General features: G+C 25.6%; 4 protein-coding genes across 23 annotated transcripts in view; 2 read left to right on the top strand and 2 right to left on the bottom strand.

The window, feature by feature from the left end:
* LOC117178241 overlaps positions 1 to 14,563 on the bottom strand; it is a 30,277-nt gene extending 15,714 nt beyond the window's left edge. The window contains exons 1-7 of one of the 7 annotated variants that reach the window (XM_033369571.1): positions 14,351 to 14,432; positions 13,951 to 14,129; positions 10,163 to 10,270; positions 9,914 to 10,069; positions 4,873 to 5,264; positions 2,415 to 2,637; positions 2,126 to 2,304 (exon numbers count right to left, since the gene is read on the bottom strand). In XM_033369571.1, the coding sequence (XP_033225462.1) occupies positions 2,126 to 2,304; positions 2,415 to 2,637; positions 4,873 to 5,264; positions 9,914 to 10,069; positions 10,163 to 10,180 (968 nt within the window). In that variant the 5' untranslated portion in view covers positions 10,181 to 10,270; positions 13,951 to 14,129; positions 14,351 to 14,432. Of the gene's footprint in view, positions 1 to 2,125; positions 2,305 to 2,414; positions 2,638 to 4,872; positions 5,265 to 9,913; positions 10,070 to 10,162; positions 10,271 to 10,911; positions 10,931 to 13,791; positions 13,904 to 13,945; positions 14,146 to 14,350; positions 14,433 to 14,499 lie in introns of those variants that run through there. The other 6 variants (XM_033369576.1, XM_033369573.1, XM_033369570.1 and 3 more) reach the window with 6 other exon arrangements.
* LOC117178242 (mitochondrial pyruvate carrier 1) lies at positions 14,092 to 19,501 on the top strand. 3 transcript variants are annotated; one of them, XM_033369578.1, is made up of 5 exons: positions 14,108 to 14,188; positions 14,482 to 14,842; positions 14,912 to 14,986; positions 15,078 to 15,178; positions 19,105 to 19,501. In XM_033369578.1, the coding sequence occupies exons 3-5, from the start codon at positions 14,931 to 14,933 to the stop codon at positions 19,263 to 19,265; spliced, it is 318 nt and encodes a 105-aa protein (XP_033225469.1). In that variant the 5' UTR covers positions 14,108 to 14,188; positions 14,482 to 14,842; positions 14,912 to 14,930; the 3' UTR covers positions 19,266 to 19,501. The 3 variants fall into 3 exon arrangements, with proteins under 3 accessions (XP_033225470.1, XP_033225469.1, XP_033225468.1); XM_033369579.1 differs by lacking the exon at positions 14,482 to 14,842 and having other exon boundaries at positions 14,092 to 14,110; XM_033369577.1 differs by lacking the exon at positions 14,108 to 14,188 and having other exon boundaries at positions 14,263 to 14,842.
* A 3,855-nt stretch (positions 19,502 to 23,356) lies between these two features.
* LOC117177836 (heterogeneous nuclear ribonucleoprotein R) overlaps positions 23,357 to 27,095 on the top strand; it is a 113,334-nt gene continuing 109,595 nt past the window's right edge. For 3 of the 12 annotated variants that reach the window (XM_033368811.1, XM_033368809.1, XM_033368817.1), the window contains exon 1: positions 23,357 to 23,718. In XM_033368811.1, coding sequence (XP_033224702.1) covers positions 23,709 to 23,718 — 10 coding nt within the window. In that variant the 5' untranslated portion in view covers positions 23,357 to 23,708. The remainder of the gene's footprint in view (positions 23,719 to 27,095) is intronic. The other 9 variants (XR_004467768.1, XM_033368810.1, XM_033368818.1 and 6 more) reach the window with 4 other exon arrangements.
* LOC117177835 overlaps positions 25,778 to 27,095 on the bottom strand; it is a 37,712-nt gene continuing 36,394 nt past the window's right edge. Inside the window, exon 12 of the mRNA XM_033368806.1 lies at positions 25,778 to 26,925. Within this exon, the coding sequence (XP_033224697.1) occupies positions 26,820 to 26,925 (106 nt within the window). The 3' untranslated portion in view covers positions 25,778 to 26,819. The remainder of the gene's footprint in view (positions 26,926 to 27,095) is intronic.

The following is a 27,095-nucleotide window of genomic DNA, read 5'->3' on the forward strand; positions in this document are numbered from 1 at the left end:
ACCACCTATCTCACGGTTGTGAGACGTGGTTATGGCTGAAATTTTACCGCGATTTCGCTGGAAGCGGGTGCAAATTTTCAGATTAGCACCCGCTCCCGGCGACATCCTGCGGTTGTCCTTATGACAAATTTTTAATTATATATATATAAAACTGGAATACTAGAATTTTCAGCCAAAAACATTAATTTTCAAACAAGAAGATTAAATTTCTACAAAAAGACGGGCTTTTAACAAAATTAATGGATTTTTAACGAAATATTGGAATTCTTAACTGAAAATGACAAATTTTCAATTCAAAATTGAATACTTAAATTTTCAGTTAAAAAAATTAATTTTCAACGAAAATGAATGGATTTTTAACTAAAGTAATTTTTCTTCAACTGTAGTAGTTGAATTCAACTGTAATAGTTGAAGATAAATATATAACTTGAATACTGGAATTTTCAACCAAAAAGATGAATTTTCAAACAAGATGATTATTCAACAAGATATGAATTTTCAATTTAGTGAAATTCTTAACTAAAAATAACCAATTCGCAACTAAATAGTTGAAGTCTTAACTAAAACACATCAAAATTTTCAACCAAAAATGGATGTTAAATTTTCAGTAAAAAAAATTAATTTTCAAAGAAACTGATAAATTTTCGTCTAAAACGATGAATCTTTAAATTATATAGCTGAAATTACAAACAGAAATATGATTTTTCAATCAATAAGATTCATTTCAGAAAGAAAAGATTAATTTTTACAAAAAATACATGCATTTTCAACTAAAAAAGATACAATTGCCAACAAAAAATTCAATATTTAAATTTTCAGTTTCAAAAAGTTAATGGTCAATAAAAGATGTGAATTTTCAACTAAAATTATAAACTTTTAACTATAATAATTGAATTTTCTATCAAAAAGATGAATTTAAAACTTAAAATGATGAAATATTCAACTCAAATACATATATATTTCCAGTTTAAACATATTGATTTTTAGCCAAAAAAAAATTCTAACAAAATAGCTCATTTTGCAACCAGAGATTAATTTTTAATCAAAATAATGAATCTTCAACCAAAAAAAATTAATTAAAAAAAAAGAATTAAAGTTTCAAGAAAGTTATTAAAACATAATTCCAAAAAGATGAATTCTGAACGAAAAAATTTAGTAGTTGATATTACGGGTTAAAAAATACTTTCATTTTTAATCAAAGAAAGTCAAATGAGAAAAAATGGTAAGGAAAAAGTTGGAATTGTAAGCAAAAGATTAACTTTAAGAAAAAGATTAATTTTCAACCAAGAAGATAATTTTCACAAAAAAAAAACGAGTTTTCAACAAAATCCATGAGTTTTAAGCGATAAACTGGAATTTTCAACTAAAAACTACCAATTTTCAATCCAAAATCAAATAGTTAAATTTTCTTTTTCCAAATCTTAATTTTCAAGAAGAAAATTAATAAATACCTAGCAAAATAGCTCATTTTTTTGCCAAAGAGATTAATTTTTTATTAAAATTATGAGTCTTCAACCAAAAATATTAATTTTCAACAAAAAGGTTCATGTTTCAACAAAGTAATTAAAATTGCATTCCAAAAAGATTAATTCTGAACCACAAAATATAGTAGTTGTTATTTCAACCAAAAAAATATTTTCACTTTGAATCAAGGTAAGTCAAAAGCGAGAGAAAAAATTGCAAACAAACAGTTGAATTTTAACCAAGTAGATATTTTATTACCAAAAACAACAAATTTTCAATAATCTTCTTGAATTTTCGTCTAAAAACAATCAATTTTCAACAAAAAATAGAATAGTTAAATTTTCACGTGAAAAAATTAATTAAAAAGAAAAAAAAGTTAACAAAACAGTTACATAGAGTATTATAAAACTACTTTTACAGATAAATAATTGTTATTTAATTTTATATTACAAATTAAAGAAAATTGAGTAAGCTCGAGAAAAAATTTCTTGATATTTGCAGATTTTTCCAGGTATATACTACCCCGAAAGGGAAATGGCTTAATGGTGTAATAATAATAATATACAAATTTCCCGACAATTTCAGGTTTTCCAGGTAGGGTAGACACCCTGTATTATAAAATATAAATGAGACGAAAAAGCCCTTTTTTTTAAATACATACTGCCAATCATCAAACTTGTATCCTATCTTATAATGCTGTAACAGCTCATATTTTTTCTTACGAACAAATGCTCGAACTATTGTAGTCCGTGCTTTATCAGGCATTAGGCAGCCATTTTTTTCATAAGCATTAACGACAAGTTTTGCATCAGTGTCACTGTCGAGAAGCTTCCTTAAGGCCTACAACAGTATGGGTTGTTATTTTTCTCCATTTTCCAAGTAATCATAAATGTTAGGAAAAAATCATTTTATTTTATAAGTAAACTAAAAATTTTAATTTATTTACGTACTACATATTTTGAATCTTCATTTGAATAACAAGTTGAAGTTTCTTTTTCGGCAGCAACGCTTTTTGACAAGCCGGTTGCATTCTGATCACTAGTTGTTCCCGAAGAACTTTCAATCGTTAGATTTTTATTACACGAAGTTGGTTTTGTTAAAAGCAGCAAAAGGGTAGGTCTCCCTGCGTAGGCCGCTTCTAGGCCTGGAACTTGATGCACATTTCCCTGTAAACTTTGATTGAATTTTTTAAATACATTTTATACCAAGAACGGATTCAGAGACGGGCAATTTAGGCAGTCGCCTCCCCCTCCCCCTTCGCAAGGCTTAAGAAACCAAATTTAACATTTGAAAATTTGTATATGTGGCACATAAATTACTAAAAGCCTCTTAATTTTCTTGAAAAATCTGGGCTCCCTAATTATCAGAACTAATTTTTAATTTTTTCTGAAATCTTCAACCTCGTACGCACCTTTGTTAAGTCCGTAAGTTTTGAACTACCCCCAATCCCCTATCTAACGTAATTTTTGTCGACTAAGTTTGTTTCGTTAATTTGTTTAGATGTCATCCAAAATTCAGGTAAGAAAATTGGTGGTGAGTTCAGACAAAAAAATGTAATAGAACACTTTAACCGAAGGGCAGATTTTAATTTTAAATTAAAAAAGAGTTCAATTGTACCAAAAAGTATGAGAACCACTAAGCTAAATTTTCTACTATAAAAGACGAATTGTCAACAAAATAAATAAATTTTGAACCAAATAGTGGAAATTTCAAGCTAAAAAGACAATTTTTCTACAAAACCGTTGAATTTTCAATCAAGAAGATAAATTTTCTTCTAAAAAGACTAATTATTAGCAAAGTACATACATTTTTAAAGAAATAGTAACATTTACAACTATGAAGATTAATAGTTTACCGACAAAAGGAATTTTTAACAAAATACATACATTTCTAACCAAATAGTTGAATTTTTAACCAAAAAATTTATGTTTCTTCTAAGAAAGATGAATTTCGAACAAAATACATATTTGCAATCGTTTTCAATGTAGAAGAGCGAATTTTTTACAAAACAGTAGAATTGTCATTCCGAAAATATGAATTTTCAACAACAAAAAATTGATTTTTCGATCAAATAGATGAATTTTCTAGAAAAATAGTTGAATTTTCAATACAAGAGACAAATTTTGTATACGAATCAGTTGAATTTTCTATTAAAAAATATGAAGTCTCAACAAAGTATTAGTAGTACAGTTTGAATGAAATAGTTAAAATTTAAAGTTTCAAACATTATATTTAAACCCAAGAAAATAAATTTTCAGTAAAATGCAGAAATATTTAACGAAATAGTTGAATTTTCAACCAAGTAATTTATTTTCTACCTATAAAGACGATTTAAAACTAAGTACATAAATTAGTATACATTTTTTTCGCCAAAAAAAGGAAATTTAAAAAAAAGTAGTTCAATTTTCCATCAGAGGTGAATTTTCGATTAAAATGATTAATCTTCAACTAAAAAAAATGAGTAGTTAAGAAAAGAAATTTTAATTGGCTCGCATTCAAAAGAATTTCTTGTATATAAAGTAATTTAGTTCAAAAAATAGTTTTTTTCCAATACAAATTTGTTTCTAATTTAAAAAGATTTTTTTTTTAATTTTAATTTTTCATTATTTAAAAAAATTGTATGTTAAAGTAAAGGTGAATTTGATTTAAAATAAACAGTTTTCTAAGTGACGCTCGATTTCCAAGTCTTTCTGATGTTTTCCGTTTTTGACAATGATCAATTCTGCAGATATTTACATTTTAAAATTCGCCAACTTGTTTCATTTTGATTCCGTTTAAAATCATGAAATTAAATTTTTTCTTTGAAATGGATCTATCTTGAAGAGTTGCCATTCAAAATTCTTCATTTCTTAATATTTTTAATGTAGAAAGATTTAATTTTTAATTTTTTTTAATAGTTCAATTTTTATAATTTAAAAATCTTCCATTTTACAGATAAATAAATCAAAATTCTTAAATTTAGATGATTTTGAAGATCAAAAGTCAAAGAGTTTTTAATTCTAAATTTTAAAAATTAAGGAAATTTTAAACGTGAGAACGTGAGTCATAAAAATTACAGAGTTTTGACCTGTAAAATTTAAAACTTGCATAATTTTTTATTGTATGAAAGTTTTCAAAGATAAAAACTCTTTAATTTTTGAGTCGTGTAATTTAAATTTCTACAATTTTGTAGAGTTACAATTGAAAATTCTTGAATTTAGAATGGAAAATTCTTCAATTTTTAAGATTTTAAATTGAAGACTCTTCAATGTTTAATGCGTATAATAGAAAATATTTCGAATCCTTTTCTTGAAATAATTCAATTTTGAAGATTTAAAATTGAAATTTATTCAATTTTATACATTTTCTATTGGAAAAAATGTGTTAAGTAATTTATAGATGGCCCCTTAGCTAAAAAAATAATCTTACTTGGAAATCACCATCTCTCGATGGTCGTAACAGTCTTTCAATTTCTGATCAAATTCGACTTTGTCATCAGTTTGCTCGGAAAGTTTTTCCTCCACAGTAATTTCTTCATCTTTTATGGACAGAGGATCCTTAAATTCCATTTCTGTTTGCAAATTGGTTTGCAATACTTCTGTGTCATTTTTTAGAAATACTTTTTCTACATGTAACCTAGTTTCTGGTACTGGACTTTCTTCCTTTATAGTTATTACTTCGATATTACTCTTTCGACTCGCATCTTTTAACTTTTTGCTAGCTTCAATGAAGCCTTCTGCTATCTGTTTAACATCTAATAGTTTTCCTATACAAGTTCGGCAAATTTTTTTTGGCAAACCATCCTCTTCTGCAACACGAAGCTGGACAAATGATCTTATATTAATTTTTTTTTAATATCTGGATAACTTTTTCTTTTAAATCCATACCAGGATTTCTAACTAAATCCTGGAAAATTTTTTTTAGCAATTACAGGTTTTTTCCAGGTATCGAAATATTTTACAGGTATAATTATTCATAGTGCATTCATGCATTTCGCATTTTTTAAACAGCATACTCGAAATATGTACCTATACAATTTCACGACTTCATATCAGTTTTTTTCATTGCTTGCAAATATCTATGTCTAAAATTCATATATGTAATTTTAAATAACTGTTTTTTCATTTGAATAATAATTCAAACAAAATTTTTCTTTAATCTTCACTTGAAATGCAGTTCATATTTAATATATTAATATTTTGAATTAAAAAAGACATATTTTTCAAATCGGTAGAAACCCTGTAAAACCTGAAGAAATAAGGAGATTCTTCACAAAATAGGAAAATAACTATATTTTTTAAATTAAAATGAATGTAAAATCTATATCAAATTCAACTTAAAACGCTTCGAATTTCTAACATTTCAAGTATAAAATACTACATTTTCAACAAGATAGATTTCCGACCAAACATTTGAATGTTCAACCAAAAATTATGCATTTTCTACGAATTGGATTTGTAACTAGACTAGATAAATTTTCAACAAAAAAGGAGTAATTAAATTTAAGGTTAAAAAATTAATGATGATGAATTGACAACTAAAATTATGAATCTAAAACAGGAATAGTTCAATTTTAAGCAAAAAATGTTCATTTACAACGAAAATCCTTGTATAATTAAATTTTCAAACAATAAAATTAATTACCTAGCACACAAGACGAATTTTCATCAACATACATGAATTTTCAGTTAAGTAGATGAATTTTCAAACAAATAGTTGAATTTTAAATTAGTTGAACAATTAGTTTTCACCAAAGTGATGAATATTTTACTAAAATCTTCAATTTTCAACTGCAATAGATGAATTTTAAACCAAAAATATTAATTTTTTACCAAGAAGATTAATTTTTTTACAAATAAAACGAATTTTCTATAAAATACATCAAATTTCAACTAAAACAAATACATTTTCAACCTGAAAATTTCCAACCAAAAAACAAAAACAAATTTTCAACAAAATAGTTGAATATTCCCCCAGAGATGAATTGCCAATTAAAATGATAAATCTTCAAAGAAATAATTTGTTTAACTTTTAAACAAGTAGGTGATTTTTTAACCAAGCCAGATTTTAATTTTAGAATTTAAAATTTTTTAAAATTTTTTTAATTTTCAAACAGATGAAATTGTAACCAAGGAGATTAATTTATATTGAAAGGACGAATTTTTCAACAGAATGCATGAATTTTCTGTAAAAAAGATTAATTTGCAGCCAAAAAACACGAATTTTCCACTAAATATGTACATAAATTTTCAAACAGTGTAATGAATTCTTACCTAAAATAATGAATCTTCAATTAAAATAGTTGAATTTTAAACTAAAAAAAAATGTCAACTAAAACGAGGAATCTTTGACTGGTATATTTGAATTTTCAACCAAAAAAATTAATATTGAATAAAAGATTTTAACTTTTAACCAAGTCGTTGAATTTTGAACAAAAAATAAATAAATTCTTAACGAAAAATCAGGGTGTCTAGCGATTCTTGGGAACAAAATTCAAGGTCTTTTCCAGGTGTCCTTTTTTACATCAAATAATGAAATAAACGTTTATCATACATTTAAAAAATGAGCCATTTCATTTTCCATTGGCCAAAAATTTCTAAAGAAAGCCGAATCGTAAATAAATTTTTTTTGCGAACATGAGTCGTCTTTGTGAAATATTTAGGAACATTTTTTTATCTTTCTAATGTCTTTGAAATTACTCAAATCTTTTGAAATTTCAAAACAAAATTTCATTACAAACCTTAGTGAAAGCTTGGAATTTCGGTAAAATCTTTGAGAAATCTTTTGGCATTTTCCAAAGCTTTTGTAAAATCTTGAAAATTCTTGAAATCTTTGAAATCTTCGTGAACTCATTCTTTAATCTTTGTTTGCAAAATCTTCTGTGTTTGTTTAAAATCATTGAAGTCTTTTGAAATTTGAACTATTTTTCAATAGGATAAGGATAAGAATCTTTGAAATTCTTGAAATGTTTTGAAATCCTTAAGAATTCTTCAAAATATATGAGAAATCTTTTGTAATCGTTTAAAATCTTGTCAAACATTTTTAAATCGTTAAAAATCTTTGAAATGGTTTTAAATTCTTGCAATCTTGTATACTGCACCCTTGTTGAAATCTTTGAAATTCTCGTATTGTTTTGAAATCTTTATGAATGTTTGATGAAATCTTTGAAACTTTTGCGAAATCTTTTGACATCTCCTCAAATATTTTGAAGTTATTTAGAACCTTTGAAATATTTTGAAATCTTTAAAATCTTTTGAAAGTTTTAAAATCTTTATGCAATTTTCGAAATCTTAGCAAAATGTTCGAAATCTTTGTGAAATCTTTTGAAATCTTTGTGAATTCGTTGGAATTATTGAAATTATTACAAATCTTAGTGAAATCTTTTGATATCTCCTAAAAAATTTTTAAATCTTTAAATTATTTTGAAAGTTTTAAAATCTTTGTGAAATGTTCCAAATCTTTATGAAATGTTCGAAATCTTTGGGGAATTTTTGTGAAAACTTTTTAATCCAGTGTACACGCCTTTTTTGAATGTTTGAAATCTTTGAAATCTTTGAAATCTTTGGAAAATATTTTGAAATGTTTATAAAATCTTTCTTGAATCTTTGTTTGGAAAATCTTTTGTATTCATTGAAGTCATTGAATTATTTGAAATATTTTGAAATCTTCTAAAATGTTTTAAAACCTCTTGAAATCGTTTCAAATTTTTGAAATCCTTTAAATCTTCAAAGTTTTACAATCTTTGTGAAATTGCTGTGAAATCTTTATTGAAATATGGCATGCGCGCCTTTGTAAACCGTAAACATCCGTCAAATCTTTATGAAATGTTAAAGACATTAAAAATATTTTGAAATGTTTGGAATATTTTGAAATCTTTAGAAATATTTTGTAACCTTTCGAAATCTGTTGTACACTCAAACACCGAGTGGTCAACCAACCCCTCGAAAAATCCTTTGTATGGCTAGGGCTTATTCTAATTCTGAAACTGAATGAACATCGAAATTTAAAACTAATAATTTTTATAATTTTTAACTTGAATACCTCAACAAAAAGTGCCTTGAAATATCTTAATTTATTCTGTAATAAACAAAATATGTCTTGACGAATAAAAAAATTTTCAGCAGCAAGATTCTTTCTAAACGAGATGTTTCTTTCATAATAAGTTAAAAAATTTAAGGGGGTAGCCAGGTTTGAAATTTTCAAAAAATCGGATTTTTTTTTTTCAGTCCCTATGTATCCTTAGAAATAAGGTAGAAACCCTTTTTGACCTCAGAGCGTATCAGAAGTGGCCGAAAAATGAATTACTTCGAAAGGCCTCGAGCGGTCGGAACGCACAATTTTTCGTAATTCAAACTTCAAACGCGTTTATCTTGAAACGCGTTTTTTTGGGGTCGTCATTGAAACTTTTTTGAAAATATTGAGAAAAGACTTGACTATCACATGAACCTCGGTCTTGATTCTTCATTAATGTTTATTAACAATTTGATCTAGTTAATGTTTAAAAAATGTGAGAAAAAAACGAAAAATCACAAAAACTTTCACAGTTTGTTCATTAATTAATATTTTTCATAATTGAGGTTCATACTATAACCATTTATGTGCTCTTTACGAAAAATTTTAGTTTTTGTGTTTCAGATGACGCAAAGTTCAAAAATCATGGCGACCGTTTTTCAACATAGCGTTATCAGATCGCCCAGAAATTGGCCGGATATTGATGAAAAATAAAAAATTAATTTTTTTCTGTTAGTTAATAACATGCCTTACGACATACTAAAAAGTTGTAAATGTTAAATAAAAATAAACAACAAAAAAACGTTGAAAAAGGTCATTGAAACCTGGCTAGCCCTTTAAATTACTCTTCGCATTTCCATAAAATTACTGTTTCAAAAGAAAAAAAAAGAATAATTAAATTCAAGGTTTTCATGAAATAAACAAGGAGATTTCCAGGTTTTCAAGGTTTAAAAAAAATTCAAGGAGAGCTCTAGGTTTTCAAGGTTTTCAAGGCCACTAGATACCCTGAAAATGTAATAGCTGAGATTTCAACCAAAATAGATTTTAATTTTAAATGAAAAACAGTGGCACTGAACGCAAAAAAGACGAATTTTTAACCAAGAAAGATTTTCCAGTCAAGCGAGAAAAAAAAAGTCAACTAAACTGTTGAATTTTCAATCAAACAGATGATTTTTTAACAAAGGAGATTAACACTTTTTATCCAAATGGAGTAATTTTCAACTAAAAATGAGAATTTTTCAACCCAAAATAGAATAGTTAAATTTTCAATAAAAAAACTTATGTAATTTCAAACAAAAAAAAACAACACAAACTTTCAACTAAATAGTATAATCCAGTAATTTAAAGCTACTTTTGCCAATGGAAATAGATTGTTCTTTCATTTTATATTATAATTTCAAAAAAATCTCTGAGCTGAAAAAATTCTGACATTTCCAGGGTTTTCCAGGTGAATACTCACCTCGAACGGAAGCAGATTATTGATAATTTCCTCATAAACAGTATTACAAAATGACAAAAGTAAATTGTCGGGCATTAATGAAGCGCAGAGTCGACAATTTTCAAGTCTGTGTTCTTGAATTTCAGTCGACGTACTGTTATTGCAATTCGTATTATCCTGTAATATAAAATATGATGTAATCGTTTGTCTTTTTTAAGCTAACATTTTATATCTTAATAACTTTTCGTTTTTCTTTTTTTTTTAACCTACCGTTTGAATATACTCCATTGTCTTCCATTAATCGTTACTTGTCTCTTTAAGCAAAAATATTTGAAGCATAATTCTTTCATTAATTCTTTGTTTCTTTGATGTAGATCACTATAAATAAAACATAGCTTTTTTGTACTACTATTCATATTAGATGCAATTAACTCACTATTTCTCTATCATTTATCGTATAAATAAATTCAGTTAATAAAATTAACATTTATATTATAAAAATTAAATGCATGGTCACAGAAAGAGACTGCAATTAAGAAAATTTGGAATTAGAATTTAAACGCTCAACATTTTGCCGTTTAAAATTTAAATTCTTCAAAATTATACAATTTAAAATTAAATTCCTTCATAAGTGAATGCCTGATTGTAAAATAAAAATGTTCAAAACTGAAATATCATGTTCACAAATATCAAAATTATTTGATTTACCGTTATACCTAAATAATTGTAAAAAATAAAAGGTTAAAATTGTGGTAATGTCATCATAAAAAAAAAAGAGAAAATATTGTGTCTTTGTTTCAATAATTCAAAATTGTATACTTAAAAACAGAAAATCTTTTGAGCATCTACTAAAGTTAGTTCAAGTTAAAAATTAGCATTGTTATCAATGGTTTATAAAATAGAGGATATCGCCTTTTTTAATTGAAACTCATTTTAAAAGAGAATTGGATGCTACCTTTAATAAAAAATATTTTAGATTAAAACATTGTTTATATAATATTAGTTATTTATAGTTTTACCTTTTTCCTTTATCGTTTGGCAAAAGTTGCAATTCTTATGCAATCAGGATGTTGTAGAGATAATTTTATTCATTGAAAGATTCTCTAGAAATCTCTTCGGTATGTTTTTATTTATTATTTTAATTATTTGAGCAAAATATTACTTATAAAATTACCGATTGTATAGTACCTAAATAAAAATTGTTTGAACTAATATGAATTGCATCTTTCACATAAAGAGAATGCAAAAACATAAAACCCTAAACAACTATTCTTAAATAAAACATTTTAACCTAAAATAATTTTTTGTTGTTCGCCTTTAATACTGTTTAAAATTACTTTCAATTAACAATGGAAATAGTTTCCTTGATTTTACAAATCAATTCTAGCCATGCTGACTTTTGAACTTGAACACTTACAATTCACAAAAATTGACCAGAATTAAACAATTTCCAATTGAAAGCCTTAATAATTAAAGTAATTTCAAATTTAAAAATTTTAAAGCATAATTTCGATGAAACTTTATACATTAGTGAATTTCGAGTGAAAGCAGTCCTTACAATTTAAGAACTAATAATTATTTTACAATTTGAATCGCTCAAGCTTGGACATTTTAGTTTTTAATTTGTAGTAGTAAAAGTTTTATTTGAAGGCCTCGAAATAAAGGGTTCAATTTCGTTGGCTTTAGCTTTGTCATTTATAATTTTTAACCTTTTTTTTAGAAATTTATACGCTTTAAGTTGTAAAAGAACCAAAATAAAACGCTTAACATTTTTTTATTTGCAACAAAACAGTTGAAATTTCAACCGTAAAAGATCATTTTTAAACAAAATTGTTAAATTAATAATCAGAAAAATAATTTTCGAACCAAGAAGATTTGTGATCTACCAAAACATACGAATTTGTATTGTAATACCTAAATTTTTAATGCAAAAGTTGAATTTTCAACTAGAAAAGGCAAATTCTCAAAACAAGTAGTTCAATTTTCAACCAAAAAAGATTAGTTGTCAACACCAAACATTATTTTAAATGAAAAACATGTGAACTCAACCAAAAAAGACTAATTCAACAAAATATTTGAATTCTCAACAAAAACACAATCATTTCCGACCAAACAACTGCATTATTAACAAATAAAAAATTTAATTCGTAACCGAAGATATGAATTTTTAATAAGTGTTGATTTTTCAACCAAGAAAGATTTTTCAGTTAAGAAAGAAAAACAATGACAAATGGAAAATATGAATTGTCTTTAACAAAATTGTTAAATTTAAAAAAAAAATTAAATTTATAAACAAAAAAGATAAATTTTCAACCAAGAAGAATTGTTTCCTACCAAAAAAACGAATTTCAATTAAAACACATGAATAACAGAAAGTGAAATGAACGCTTAAAGAGATGATTTTTTAATGAAAGTTTTCAAATTTCAACAGAGAAAAATTTTTCCGTCAAGAAAGAAAAACAGTTGTTAATTCTCTACAATACATTTGAATTTTAAACCCAAAAATAAATAGTTGATATTTCAAACGAAAAAGACGAATTTTTAACAAAATAATTGAATGCTCAACCGAAACAGATCAATTTTCAATAAAAGTGTTAAATTTTCCACGCAGAAAGATTTTCCAGTTGAGAAATAAAGACAATTTTTTAAATTTGTGCAAAAATAATCGAATTTTTCATTAAAAAAAGGGATTTTCAACCAAAAATGATGACTTCTTAACAAAATTGTTGAATCTGCTGCAACATAATAAAACTGAATACTGATAAGGACAATACAAATAATTAATAAATACAATTTTATTATTATACTAAGAAAATCCATTTCTTCATTGCTTTCAACAATAAGCGAGATTGATTTAGGTTTCTGAGAATGTCAAAACTCAAAATATATAGTTTGGTCAGCGCTAGCACTACCACCATTACACTTCTTAAACTTTTTCCACTTTGCTTATAGGTTTAACAGTTAGATTATAGAATATCTGGTACCACCCTTTATTTCATAGACACATTTTGGTCTAAAATTATTATAACGGGTCAAATATGGGTCTACAAAAAATTTGAATTTGGCCTATTCAACTTACCATTAAATTATTGTTAGACATTTTTGCTGGGGAAAAGAGTATATATACGAAAAATAGTATTCTTTTTTAATAAAATGAAACATATTTTGTGAATTATGTTCATCAATACAACCAATTATAAAAATTTCATTTGTATTTGTTTAAAAGTTGGAAAAGGGGTCGAGGTGCTTTACAGAATTTGAAACGACTCTTTCTATAACAACTTTAGCAACTCTTTCTTTTTTTTGGTAAGTAAAATGGTTTATATAAACAAAACAAAGCGTAAAATATGTGAATATATGTAAATAAAAGTTCAAATTACTCTTATTTATAACTTTTTACCTTACGGGAGTTGTAAAAGGACTTAAACACTAAGTTAAATACGGCAAATTCAAATTTTTGGTAGACCCATATTTCACACGTTATAATAATGCAATTAAAAATAATGTTAATGTTTTCTTTTAACAAATCGCTTCGAATTTACTTCAATTTCATTTTCCAATAGTTTGATTTTGGAAAAAAAAATTTCAGGAATTAAAGCGGGGTACCAGCTATTCTATCATTTAACCGGTTTAACCACTACGGATTCCGAATAAATTATCACTTTTGTCAAATGTATTGCTTTTGTTCTACTTTGGATCTAACAGCTAGAAAATGAAAAGCAATCGCGAGAAAAGGTGTTCGCTTTATCATTATATGTATTTAAAGAGAAATGACAATGTAACAATATGATTGTAAAATGAATTTAAAATATGTTATGTCACGGTAGAAAATGTAATATTGTCAATATTGTAGAGACTCTTCAAAAATACATGTAAACAAAATATATAAATAATGTTACCGTAACATTTATAGGTTAGGAATTGCTCAAAACATGTAATATATTAGTCAGTTAATGTCAAAAGTTGTAAAATATTTAAGAAATAAGTTTTAGTCAACTCAATTGCTCAATGATATAAATTGACATGCATAAATCACAAATTTAATGTAAATACAGTACGTAAATACGGTATGAAATATGTTTCCACTTCCATTTATTTGATCCCTTTTCTGATTTCTTTATAGGGATATGTAAAGTTTCATGGCTACTTCAGTCCGATGAAAAGTTTCATGAAATATTAGTAATTTTCACATAGCTTTATTTTCGCCGTTTTCCCTTGGCAAGTGTAACATAAACCTCTGCAAAAACACAATTTATTCATATTTTTCGTGATTTTCAGAATACAAATATGTACCAGGTTAATACAGCCTTATGTTAATCATTTAATCTACAAAAAAGTGACATTAATCTAAGATTTTGGTCACATAAATCGTAAAACAACGTAATTTGAGGTTAGCATCGAACATTTTGCATCCTTTCACTTTAATGCTTAAATTAACGTCATTTTTTTGTATCTTACAGAAATAGAATTATGACTAGATTAACTTGTTACATATTTTTATTCTGAAAATTATGAAAAATATGAATAAATTATGTTTATTGCTGCACTTGCTGGGGTGAAAACAAACCAAACTTTTTTGAAACTAGTAGTAAGTCAAAATAACGTACGTTTGAAATATGGCGGCGGGAAAATTCAAATTGATCAAATCAAAGAAATCCTAACCCTCATCCTAAAGGCCAATTCGATATGCACTTACGAAAAATAATTGTTCTCCGCCTCGCAAAGTTTCATGGAACATGAACTTTTATCATGAAACCTTTCCAAGTTCACGTGAAAATTTCAATGTTTCAATTAAATATTTCATGACTTGGGCTAACATCTTTAATTTTCTTTCTTCAATTACTGCCCATGCGCAGCTAAAACAAATCAAACGAATGCACCAGACGACATTCGATGCGGTACTGTGCATGTTGGAGGATTTGTTTCGACTGAATTTTTCATCTAATAATCGTGAGCTTTTTATAAATTAACGTTCCATAACATTTAAAAAAAAAACTCATTAATTTATCTTCTATTTAGGAAAAATACCACTGCCAAAATGAATCGAATCCTACGAACGCTAAAGAGCAAAGAGACTCGGGAATATCTGATGAGGTGAGGAAGCAGTTTTTGACCAGGCTCATATTACATATTTTCCTTCTCTCTTAATTAAATTTTTTGTCTTACATTAACATTTTTCCTATAGCACACATTTCTGGGGACCACTTGCAAATTGGGGTATTCCAATTGCAGCAATAGCTGACATTCAGAGGGACCCAAAATACATTAGTGGAAAAATGACATTAGGTAAGTTGACAATGTTGATTTCTGAAGGTCGACTAAATGACATTTTTTAATAAATTTACTGTTAGGCTCTAATTATTTTTTTTATCTTTATTACGCGGCAGTTTCAAGTTTTAATCGCTTAGTATCTGCTGAGAACATAACCTCTTATTCTGTCGTTTGAATTAATTAAAATTCTTATATAAAACGAATTATTACTCCTGAATATAAAAATAATTAAGCTTTGAATATTAAATATGCATAGTGCCCTGAAAAAAAACCTGGAAATGTTAGGGTATTTTGTTTTAAATTGAAAAATGAATCTTCATTTGTAAAAATAGCTTTACAAACTGTATTTGACTATTTTTTTGAAAAGTTATTTCCTTTTTTTCAGATTAAATTTCTTACCTGGAAAATTAAATACTCAATTTTTGGCCAAAATTTGAATGGCTTTAGTTAAAACATTCAAGTGTCTGGTTTGAAATGCATGCCGTTTGTTGAAAATTCTTTCTGTTTAGTAGAAAATTAATTATTTTGGTTGAAAATTCATCTTTTTGCTTACAATTTTTCAATTTTTGCTTATTTTCTTGCAGGCTAACAACCTTGTTCAACTCATGTTGAAAAGTAGTCTTTTGTAGTTGTAGATTTAAAATTAAAATCTTGTTTGGTTGAATCATCAACTACTACCGTTTTCGTTCAAAGTTCTTTTTTTTCAAATGAAAATTTAATTACATACTTTGTTGAAAGTTAAACACTTTTGCTGAAACTTTGTTTTGGTTGAACATATTTTTAATTGGAAATTGATCTCTTTTTTAAAGGAAAATATATCTGCTATTCCTGAATTTTATTAAAAAGTTTATCTCTTTGATTGAATATTACTTTTTCTAACTAAAACTTTAACTATTTTGTTTTTTGTTGAAAAATTAGCTTCTGTAGTTAAAGATTGATATTTTTTATAGATAATAATTTTCTTGGTTGAAAATTAAGCTTTTTTATTTAAAATTAATTTATGCCTGTTGAGGATTTATAATATTAGTTGAAAATTAATCTTATTGTTTAAACAATAATCATCTTGTTTGAAAATTCATCATTTTCGATCAAAATTCAAGTATGCCAGTTAAATATTTATCATTTTATTCAAATATTCATCTTCTTGGTTGAAAGTGAAACTTTTCTGTTAAGAGTGCATGTTTGTTTTATAATTGATCTAATGCGGTTAAAGATTCATAATTTTAGTCGAAAATTCATCGCCTTTATTGAAAATTTGTTTGTTTTTTTAGATGAAAATTTATTTTTTTATCTAAAATTTTAATTGTTACATTATTGGTTGAAAACTTATCATTTTGAGTGTAAAATTTCACCTAAATATACACTAAATTTTAAGTAGTACAAGAAGATAAATAAAAATATGTTTTAAATTATTATTAAAACTAATGGACTTTTAAAGACTAATTCAAGAAATGACTAATTATGTTTTTAGCATTATTTCATTAATCAATAATGCTAATATATTCAAGAATATCTTGTAACATAATTTCTCGAAGCTTTCTAAATTGAACATATCAATTGGAATCCCTAAAAAATTGGAGAGAAAACACTTTATTTTCGATTGTTTACAAAAATTTGAAATATTTTATTAGTTCTGTGCTATGAAAAATTGTATCTGGAAAAAACCTGGAATTGTACAATTGTTTTCCAGGATTTGAATAGACATTGATGAAAAATAAAACAAAAGAGTCGAAATTTGTTAAATTTAATGATAATATTTGTATTGTGATTTATACATTTATGTGTATATCTAAAAATGAGATATGGCCGTTCTGCAGCTTTTAACAATTTCAGGCAAACCTCATCAGAAAAAATGTTTTGAAATGCGTTTATTTCAATTTTTCATACTTTTTAGTATGCTATCAAAAACGCTATATTTGTGATAAACTGATAAAAAATGATATTTTAATGTTTTCTTTTTTAATGGATCTAATTTTCATAAGTCAGATTACAACAATTTTACCTAGAATAGTAGAAATTCAGTGTGAAATAATAACATTTCTTAAGTTTGACAATCATAAATCTTTCTTCATGCTTAAAAAATAACCATCAAGATAAACGTTTATTATTATTGAAGTTATAAATCATTTTTATTTAATGCTTAATTTGTACATAAATCGTGCTATTTAAAGCCATAAATTACCATGGTATGTTGTCATAATTTTATTAATTTTCTAAGAGAATTTCTAAGATAATTAATAAACTCTTTCCCGTATTCACCTCTCATTCCCCCCGGGTTTCAGCCAACTTTCCACTTTTCTCATTTTTTGATTTAAATACGAATTGAATTAAAATAGAATCTTTTTTGTTGCGAAGTCTGCTAAAATATTTTTGGATCAGATTATATCTCTTGATTAAGAAATTCACTATTTCATTAAAAATGTAATTATTTTCTTGAAAATTCATCTAATTTGTTCAAAAGTAATCTTTTTTGATAGAAAATTAACTTTGTTGTTGACAATTCAACGATCTTTAAAAAATCAATTTTTTACTTAAAAATTCAACTGCTTCGTTGAAAATACAACTGTTTTTCGTTGAAGTTTTTCAAAAATTATTTTTATGATTTAACTGATCGGTTGAAAATTCGCCTGTTTTTATTAAAAATTAACTATTTTGTTTAAAAATCATGTTTTTAGGCTGAAAATTTAAGTATTTCATTTTTGGTTGAAAATGGATCTTTTTTCTTTAAAAGTTCAGCTATTTTGTTAAATTTTAGTTTTTTAGTTGAAGATTCATCATTTCAGTTAAAAATGTATCTCATTGGTTGAGAAATAAACCATTTTATTTAAAACGTTTTTTGTTGTTGAAAAATGATCTTTTTAACGGAAAATTTTATTATTCAATTTTTGATTGAAAATTGATCTTTTCCAGGTTAAAAGTAAATTGTTTTTAGTGCATTAGACTTTTTAGCTTATTTTATTTATTTAAAATTAACTACCTTGTTGAAAAATCGTTCATTTTTTAAAGTAATGATGCTTTTAACAGATAATTTAACTAATTCTTTTTTTTATTAAAAATTGATCTTTACTAGTTGACTTTTTTCAAACTTTTTCAAGTTTTTCAAGTTTTTTAGTTGACTTTTTTTTTTTTTTTACTAGTTTGACTAGTTCAACTATTTTGTTTGGAAATTCATGTATTTTATTGAAAATTCTTCCGTTTTTTTGGTCGAAAAGTAATCTTAGATACTTGGTTTAAAGTGGAAATACTTCGTTTAAATTCGAAATACTTAGTTCAAACTTCATTTTATTGTTTGAAGATTAATCATGTCAGTTAAAAATTCATCTCTGGTTGAAAAAAGTTCAACTATGTGGTTAACAATTCATGTATTTTGTTGAAAATTTGACTTTTTTAGTAAAAAAGTTAATGTTCTTGTTTGAAAATTCACCTTCTTGGATTAAAATTTAAACTGCTTTGTTAAAAATTCATTGTTTGGTGGTTGAAGTTTTATCATTTTAATTGAACATATATCTCTGGTTGAAAAATTAACTATTATTTTGTTGAAAATTCGTTTCATATATAATTCAATATGGCACGTACAATAATTTTATTAGGTAGAAATTTATTCTCCTATTTTCGTGAAAAATCCGCCTATTTCTTCTGTTTTGAGAGCATTTGGGGCTGTGAAGTCTGCGATTTCAAGTTTTTCAATATTTCCACTTTCTCAGTTTATTTACACATTACGAATAATAGTGAAAATTTGATCCAAACAAAAATGTCTGAAATCGAATTCGGAGCAAAATTTAATTAGAAAAATGTATAACATTCTTTTACGAGTTTTTTTTTTGGACCTACTGTTTTAAAAATAAATCTACAGCGAAATGAAAATAAGAATTAGGATTACATACTATTATTGACAATTGTATATGTTACAATTTTGGAATTGACTATGTATTTATTTTCAGCTCTGTGTTTATACTCAGCTATGTTCATGCGATTTGCACTAAAAGTACAACCACGAAATTTACTTCTGTTCGGGTGTCACTTCGTTAATGAAGGTGCACAATTAACTCAAGGATACAGATTTCTCAGTCATCATTATACCGCAGAAAAAGAAGATAAGTAAAATAGTTACACCCCACTGTCCAAAAATCTGTAACTTTGTCAAAGCGTTCCAATTTTAATGAAAATTTGTGATATATGACTTTATAATACCTATCTTTGTCCTAAATGTTAATTCTATTATTATCAAACTACTGTAAATAGATCTTTTCGACTTTATAAGTTGAAATTGATTTATGAAAATATTAAATATTTATTTCTGTTGGAGTAGACAAATAAATATATAAGACTGTTGATCCGCTCTTTTGACTTTTATTTAAAAATTCACTCAGAATTTTACGAGTGATTGCCAAAAAGTATATTATTTTCGATAATTAGATTTTTTAAAAGAAGAAATTTCTAATCCCCCTAAATTATACATACAAAAGAATATAAAAATAGGAAATTAAGAGATTAAGGAATGTATTTGTGCTGGATTTTCATTTTTCACGTTGATAAATGGTACGTGGCAAGGCATGCTTCTGAGAAAAAAATCAAACACATTTTTTAAATAGATGCATAACAGATACAAATATTTTAAAATATAGGGAAAATGACTATTTTCACAATTTTTTAAAATCGGTTGGATAGGTTTGTACAAAAATTAACGAAAAGTCAAGAGATTCCTGATAGGTTTTGCCATAATTTTCGATATTTTGAATACTTTTTACAATTTTACAGGGTGTGTACTCACTCAACTGGAAAATCTGCAAAACCTCGAATTGGCAAGGAATTTTTTTCAGGGCATGCTTACTTTTTTTTATATTACTGAATTTAACTGCTTTGTTCAAAATTCGTTTTCAGTTGAAAACCCGTGTATTATGTTTAAAATTTATTTATGTTGTTGATTACTAATTTATTCCGTTGAAAATTTATATTTTTGTTGAGAATTCATGTATATTTAAAAAAATCATTCTTTTGGGCCGAGAATTAATTTTCTTAGTTGAAAATTTAGATTTTGGCTTGAAAATTTCAACAGTTTGTTTGCATTTTTTTTTGTCTTCTGGCTGAACAATTTTTCTTGGTTGAAAATTCAATTCATATTGAAAAATCGTATTTTTTGTTTGTATGCAACTGTTTTTGACTAAAAATTAATTTTTGGTTGTTGAAATATCAACTATTGGATTTTAAATTCAAATATCATTTTTTTATAATGATTTAACTAAAAATTCAACTATACAATTTTCGGTTAAAAAATTATATTTTTTTACTTGAAAATTCTATTATTCTAGTTAGATTAATCTTTTTCGTTGAAAATTCATTTTTTTTAAAGGTCAATCTTTTTCGTTGCAAATTATCATTTTCGATAAACCTTAACTTTAAATTTAACTGTTCCATTTGTTGTTCAAAATTGATCCTTTTTAGTTGAAAGTTTAACTATTACGTTAAAACATCGTCTTTTATGTTCAAAAATTAAATGTTTGTTTGAAAATTTCATTTTTTGTTTGATGATTGAAGTATTCCAGTTAAATATTCATCATTATAGTTGAAAACTCATATTTTTGGTTGAAAATAAAAACTATTTGGTGGAAAGTTAAACTCTTTTATTAAAAGTTCATATTTTGGTTTTTCTGAAAAATTAATTTTCTTTAACTGAAAATTTAACTTCCCTTTTCGTTTGAAAACTTATATTTTTTATTGAAAGTTCAACTCTTAAGCAGAAAATTTAAGTATTTTATTGAAAAATCTTTTTTTATGTTCTGAAATTATTTTTTCCGGTTGAAAGTTCAACTATTTGGTTAAAAATTAATTTACCTTGTTGAAAATGCGATATTATTACTTGAGAAGTTAGAAATTTGAAGCGGTTTAAATTTAATGTAATATAGTGCCCACATTATTTTTTCCTGAATATGCAATAAATTCTAAATGTAAGAAGATAAAATAAAATTTTGATTGAATTATTATTAAAATTAATAGATCTTAGAGACAAATTCAAGAAATTATTAATTACATTTTTAGTATTACTTAGAGAATCGAAAAATATATTTAAGAACATCTTGTAATCTAATTTTTGAAACCTTTCTAAATTATACATATGAATTTAATTCCTAGAAAATGAAAAAAAAACATTATTTTAAATAAACTCACGAAATTGTATGCATTATCCGAGTTGCTTGTTTTTAAAAATGCGAAATATTATAATATCCCGTGCCTGGAAAAACATGGGATAATTGGAAAAAACCTGGACATTGTCAGGGAGTTTTTTTATTTTATTTTTTTCAAAAATTAGATTAAAACATGTCAAATTTTTAAATATTAATTTTTTGTTTGATTGTGTATTGTAAAAAGAAGGAAGGAGTTGTTGGTTGCCTTCTCATTTTTCTTTGCTCTTTTTTATTTTTGTCTGAAAATTATTTTTAAAAAAATTTTTTTTAGATTGCAATAGGAGCTTTTTTGTTTGTTCGTTGTGGTCGAAATTTGGCTGTTGGATTCTTGTTTTTTTAAACAGGAGTTTGCACTAATTTGATTGTTGGACGTTAAATAGGATTTTTAATTGAGATTCTTATCTGTTTTAAATTTCTTAAATTTTGTATAGTGTATGTTCTCAAATTAACCATTTTTTAAAAACATTCTTAACATAATAAGTATTGAGTATAGAAATAATTTTAGGATTGAATTAAACATGAGAAAAAAATGATTTTATTTATAGTTGAAGTAATAGATAGCAATTCAGGTAGCAATTCAGTAATTATTTATGAATATTATAATCAGAAACAAAGTTCACTGCATCTCTCAGTGGTGCATTTTCGAAAGAAATCCAATGAATAAAAAAAAAATGATTGTCAATAATTTTTCATTAGCAAGATATACATGTATATACATTTCCAAATATATTAAATTATATTTATTCCTTTATAACTGCATACATTAATTTTTTAATTTTCCATGCCATTCTCTCTAATTTATTTAGTTTTGTAACCAAAAATTGATATAAGATACGACTATGTATTAGAAAATTTTTCATACAAAATTTCCTTTTCTTAACAAGTAGTTGTTTTTAGTTTGTTCTTGGCTTCGATTTAAAAAAAAAATTAACAAAATGTTGATTATTGAAGATTTTGATAAAAAAGGCTTTTTAAGCATTTACAAGATTAAAATTGTTTTTAAAAAGTCGAGTAAATTTAAAAGATATTTAAAAGTTTTGGAAAGAGTGAAAAACAATTTAAAATTTGAAAACATTTCAAACCCATTTTGAATTAAATGTATATTATCGAAGATTTAGAAATAATATTTGGAAGCTTTGGAAGAGAGATTTTGAAAAAAGAAATTTTGTAAATTCTTTTAGAATTACCGATAATTAAAACTTCATAATTTATAAAAGTCCTAGTGGAGTTCCTAATCAGCATGTTTAAATAATAAATAAATAACAAACATTTCTATGAACTGAAAGTATTTAATATTTAACAATTTTATAATTTTTTTTATTCCAGAAATTTGTAATCGGAGAATTTCCATGTGAAGGAAATTTTCTTATGTCGGATATTTTGTAGAATCAGCAATTTCTTTTTGGAAATTTCAAAATTTTGTAATATAATCATTTTTTAAGAATTTTCTAGTGCTCAAGATTGTAATGCAATTTTTTAATTCTGAAAATTTCGAAATTTTAGGGAAAATTCGATTCTGTTTAAAATATAATTAAAAATTTTAGAAGCAATTAAAAAATATTTCAAAACATGAAAAGATTTCCGAAAATTCATAAAATAGTTTTAAATTTCTTCCAAACTTCTCAAAATCCTGTAAACTGACTCGAAATTTTCCTCAAATTTGGTAAAATTCTGTACAATGAAATAATTTTCATTAAAACATTTTACATAGTTATTCTGAATTAAAAATGATTTCTTCCCACAAATAAAAAAAACTTGACGAACATGTGGCGGGCGATTGACGATGCTAGTGATATTAAAACTGAAACTATGAATTTTAGTGTTTTAAATTTGAATGTTTTCAAAATTTGTAAAAATCGCGGGAAGTGTCATGGCGTCTGGCGACACCGGTGCTTCCGTATCCGTTAAGATATGAAAAGCTAGGTCAGTTGCAGGTCTATTTAAAGCTTCCCGAACGTTATAATTTAAATCCTTTATTTTCAAAAATCATAAAACGTGCTGTAAATTATTAGAAGAAAATGATCCGTATTATTGAAATTTTGAATGCTGGCTGATTTCATCTTGTCAATGTTACAGTTTGTAGCTATATTCATCAATCGAGAAGAAAAAATCGTATGATCCGTATGATTCCCAGCAGCCAGTTGATTCGGTAGCAACGCTCGTACTTTGTTTTGAAATAAAAAAAGAACATTCTGGGAAATTTTATTGACTGAATCTTGAAAGTTATTTTGAGTAAAATTGGGAAATTTTATACCTTCCGCGACGCATTGAAATTAAATCTTCGATTCCCTTTTATTAATATTTGAGACACATGGTATGCAATTAGTCTTCTGGATAATCAAAACACAGATACGAGTTTCATTATGGGCATTCGTAAGTACTTTTATATTTCTCCTTATTCTCTTTTCCACAAAAATTTATTTGCAATCAATTTTTTTCAATATCTGATCAACTTGTACGATGAATTCAATTTTGAAACTTCTAACACTGATAATGTTTGGGGTTCTAAATTAGGATAATAAAAAAACTTCCTTATGAATTTATAAGTTTTTATTCCAAGATTGTATATAAAACATAAAAATGTCTGCAGAAATTACGAACTTCTGCTGTCGAATAGAATTTTTTCTTAGACCTAGAGTATTCAAAAATTACATAATTGGTGTAATTGTTTAAGAAAAATGTGCAGAACTTATCAAGGCACATTTACATAATAGGTACAGATACGATTTTTCGCTTTGGGCACAATTAACAAGGCACTAACCTTCTAGTTTTAATTGGACGGAAGATATTCATCCCTGAATAGTTGGGACGACTGAAAAATATTCGAAATAAAAAATTCAGAATAGTTTATAATAAAATTGGTGACATCCAACATATGACACCAAATTTTCGACGTAAAAAAATCCCGAATTGACAAATTACAGACAGTTTACATGTTACAAAATTTGATATTTCCCGAATAATTAAGTTTCCGACAGAAAATTGCCAAACTTAAACATGAAAAAATGTGCTTGGATCAAAATATTATTGTATTTTTAATTAATAAATAATATGTTTCAAAAATGATTTAATTGATTAAACTCAGGAATTTTCTAGTGTCGGATATTTTATAACCATGCAATTTTATGTTAGAAATTTTACTGTTTGGACACTTTAAAATTCTCGAAATAGAAATTTCCCGAAATCATAAAATTGCTGAGATATGAAAATCCCGACACTAGAAAACGATAGAATTTAAATAATAAAGCAATGGCTTCCTGATAAATCATATTTATTAATTGAAAATACAGTAATGAAATATTTGTATAAACATTTTTTTTTATAATGAATGTTTTTAAAAATATTTTTTCAGTAAAGAATATTTTTGAACTATATATTAAGCATTAAATAAAAAGTTTATTTTTATCGAAATATGTCATTACTGTTTTTTAATAATTAAATAATATTGATTAAAAAGACAATTTTTTAAATTGCTTTAATTCGGGAATATTCTTTTGTCTGGAATTTGAAAGTGTCGGATATTTTATAATTCTGTAACTTTCTGTTGCGAATTTTATTATTCGGGAATTTTCAAAATCGGTAATATTACAAATTTCATGGAAATTTTCCAATTCGGTATTTTTATATTACGGCAATGTTATAATTTCGGGTAGTTTCTATTTTGAATATTTTTTCCCAGAATTTGAGTATCGGAAATTTTATTTTTTAAGATTTTTCAGTCGCAATAAAATTCTGGACAGTTTATAATATGGCCGAATTTGAAAATACACGATAGTAGATCTTTTTCCAAAAACAAGAAAACCAAATTGGAAAATTACTGAACAGTAAATAATGTGACTGGATTTAAAAATTCCCGACCGATTATAATATTTCTGAATATGAAAATCCCCGATTAACAAAATTACCGAATTTATGCATTTAAAAAAATTATTTTGCAATCAATATTATTTAATTAAAAAACAACAATTAAATATTGTTACGAAAGAAAAAATATATTATTAATCTTCATATATCCATTAAAATTAATGTTATTTTGAATGCAAACAATAATACAAAAATTAAACATGAAAAATGGTTTTGGATAAAAATATTTTATTATGTTTTTAATTAAAAAGAATATTCATTTAAAAATAATTTCTTATATTATTTAAATTCGAGAATTTCCTGTCGGGAATTTTATTATTTGGGAATTTTCGAATTCGGTAATATTATAAACTGTTGAGAAACTTTTATATTTCGGCAAATTTTGTAATTTCGAATATTTTCTTTATTCGTGAATTTTACAGTGTCTTCATTTGGGTGGGCTGAAAAAACAAAATCATGGGAATTGAAATTACAACTCTGTGGAAAAATAGTTTATAACGATTCTGAAAAAATATATTAATTTTCGAGCGTTCGCAAAATTTGCTTTAAAAAATTCTTACGTTCATGAATGTCAATTTTTTAATGATTTTATTTTTGTGTGTTTTTTTTTTTTTTAATTAAATTTTACAGGATTATTCCATTTTTCCAGTTTATGTTACCAGTAAAAAAACGTCAAACTTAAAAAAAATTTTCGTCATTCCTTAAATGTAGGACATTGCTTATAATCACATTTTTCTAACGCTCAAGTTGAAGGATTTCATCAATCAGCACCAAATTAATGATACTTTTTCATGATCCTATTACACTACTTCTCCATAAAATTCTAATTTCCATGATTTTTTTTTTCGCCCACGCTTTCATCAAATAGGAATATTTTATTTATTATGTTATTATTTAATTATGTTCTGATTGGTTGGTTTTGAAATGTTACAATTTGGCAATTTACTTGTGCCGAAAATTTTATTGCAGTATATTTCTATTATGGTGAATTTTGCAAGTTATGTGATTTCATAAACTTTTGGAAATTGTCTACTTTGAAATCTTTAACTTTCGAGAATATTATCTAATTTCGGCAATCTTACATTTCGAATACTATTTTATTTTTCGCAAATTATTCAATACGGGAATTTTATTTTTCCACATTTTTCAGTCGCCCCGAAGATTTCCACATTTGGTAAAAAAATCTCCAGATTCGGTTTCGTTTAACATAAAATTGTCTTACAGTCGTTAGTACTTTTTACATGAAAATGTAATACAGTTGCAATTCGAATAGAAAAGCCTTTTTCGTTTAATGATTTTACTTGGAAAATTGTTCTGTGATTGATCAAACTTTAATGATATAAAACCCTTCTTGGATTCTGAACTTAAACTGTATTAATATTTTCTTTGTTTTATGAATCTTCGATGAGAATTCATATTTACAGGACAGTATCAACGTTTTTAATACTTTAACGAAGACTAATTAATAGATGTTGTACATAGATTCAGTTATATAAAAGGATTATAGAATATTTACATTATCTAAAGTTTGCTTGGACGGCATTTGAACTTTTTAAAAACTATTTGGACGGCTTTTAATTTTCCTTGTATTACGATCTAAACCATTTTTTTTATCTGCGTTGGAAGGGATAGAGAGCTGCTAGAACTAATATTAATAAAATCCAGCTGGCCTGAATCGATGATGCACCGGCCACTCGGCATTTGAACATATCATACCTGAAAAATATATTTTTTTAAATTTTAATCATCCGTCCTCTGCTAGGTAATTTAAATTCATCGTGCTCCAGCTACGCGACATTTGAACATGTCGTATCTGGAAAATATTTTTTAGCACTCGTGAAACTATCTTTGCTCAGGGGGACAATTCATACATTAAAGGATTATTC

This window comes from Belonocnema kinseyi, chromosome 8 (genome assembly GCF_010883055.1).
Source record: "Belonocnema kinseyi isolate 2016_QV_RU_SX_M_011 chromosome 8, B_treatae_v1, whole genome shotgun sequence".
NCBI lineage: Eukaryota > Metazoa > Arthropoda > Insecta > Hymenoptera > Cynipidae > Belonocnema > Belonocnema kinseyi.

Coding starts and splice junctions, on each gene's coding strand:
- LOC117178242 (XM_033369579.1), top strand. CDS start 14,931: ATGAATCGAATCCTACGAACGCTAAAGAGCAAAGAGACTCGGGAATAT. Junction 14,987..15,077: donor ACTCGGGAATATCTGATGAG/GTGAGGAAGCAG, acceptor TTTTTCCTATAG/CACACATTTCTGGGGACCAC. Junction 15,179..19,104: donor TAGTGGAAAAATGACATTAG/GTAAGTTGACAA, acceptor ATTTATTTTCAG/CTCTGTGTTTATACTCAGCT.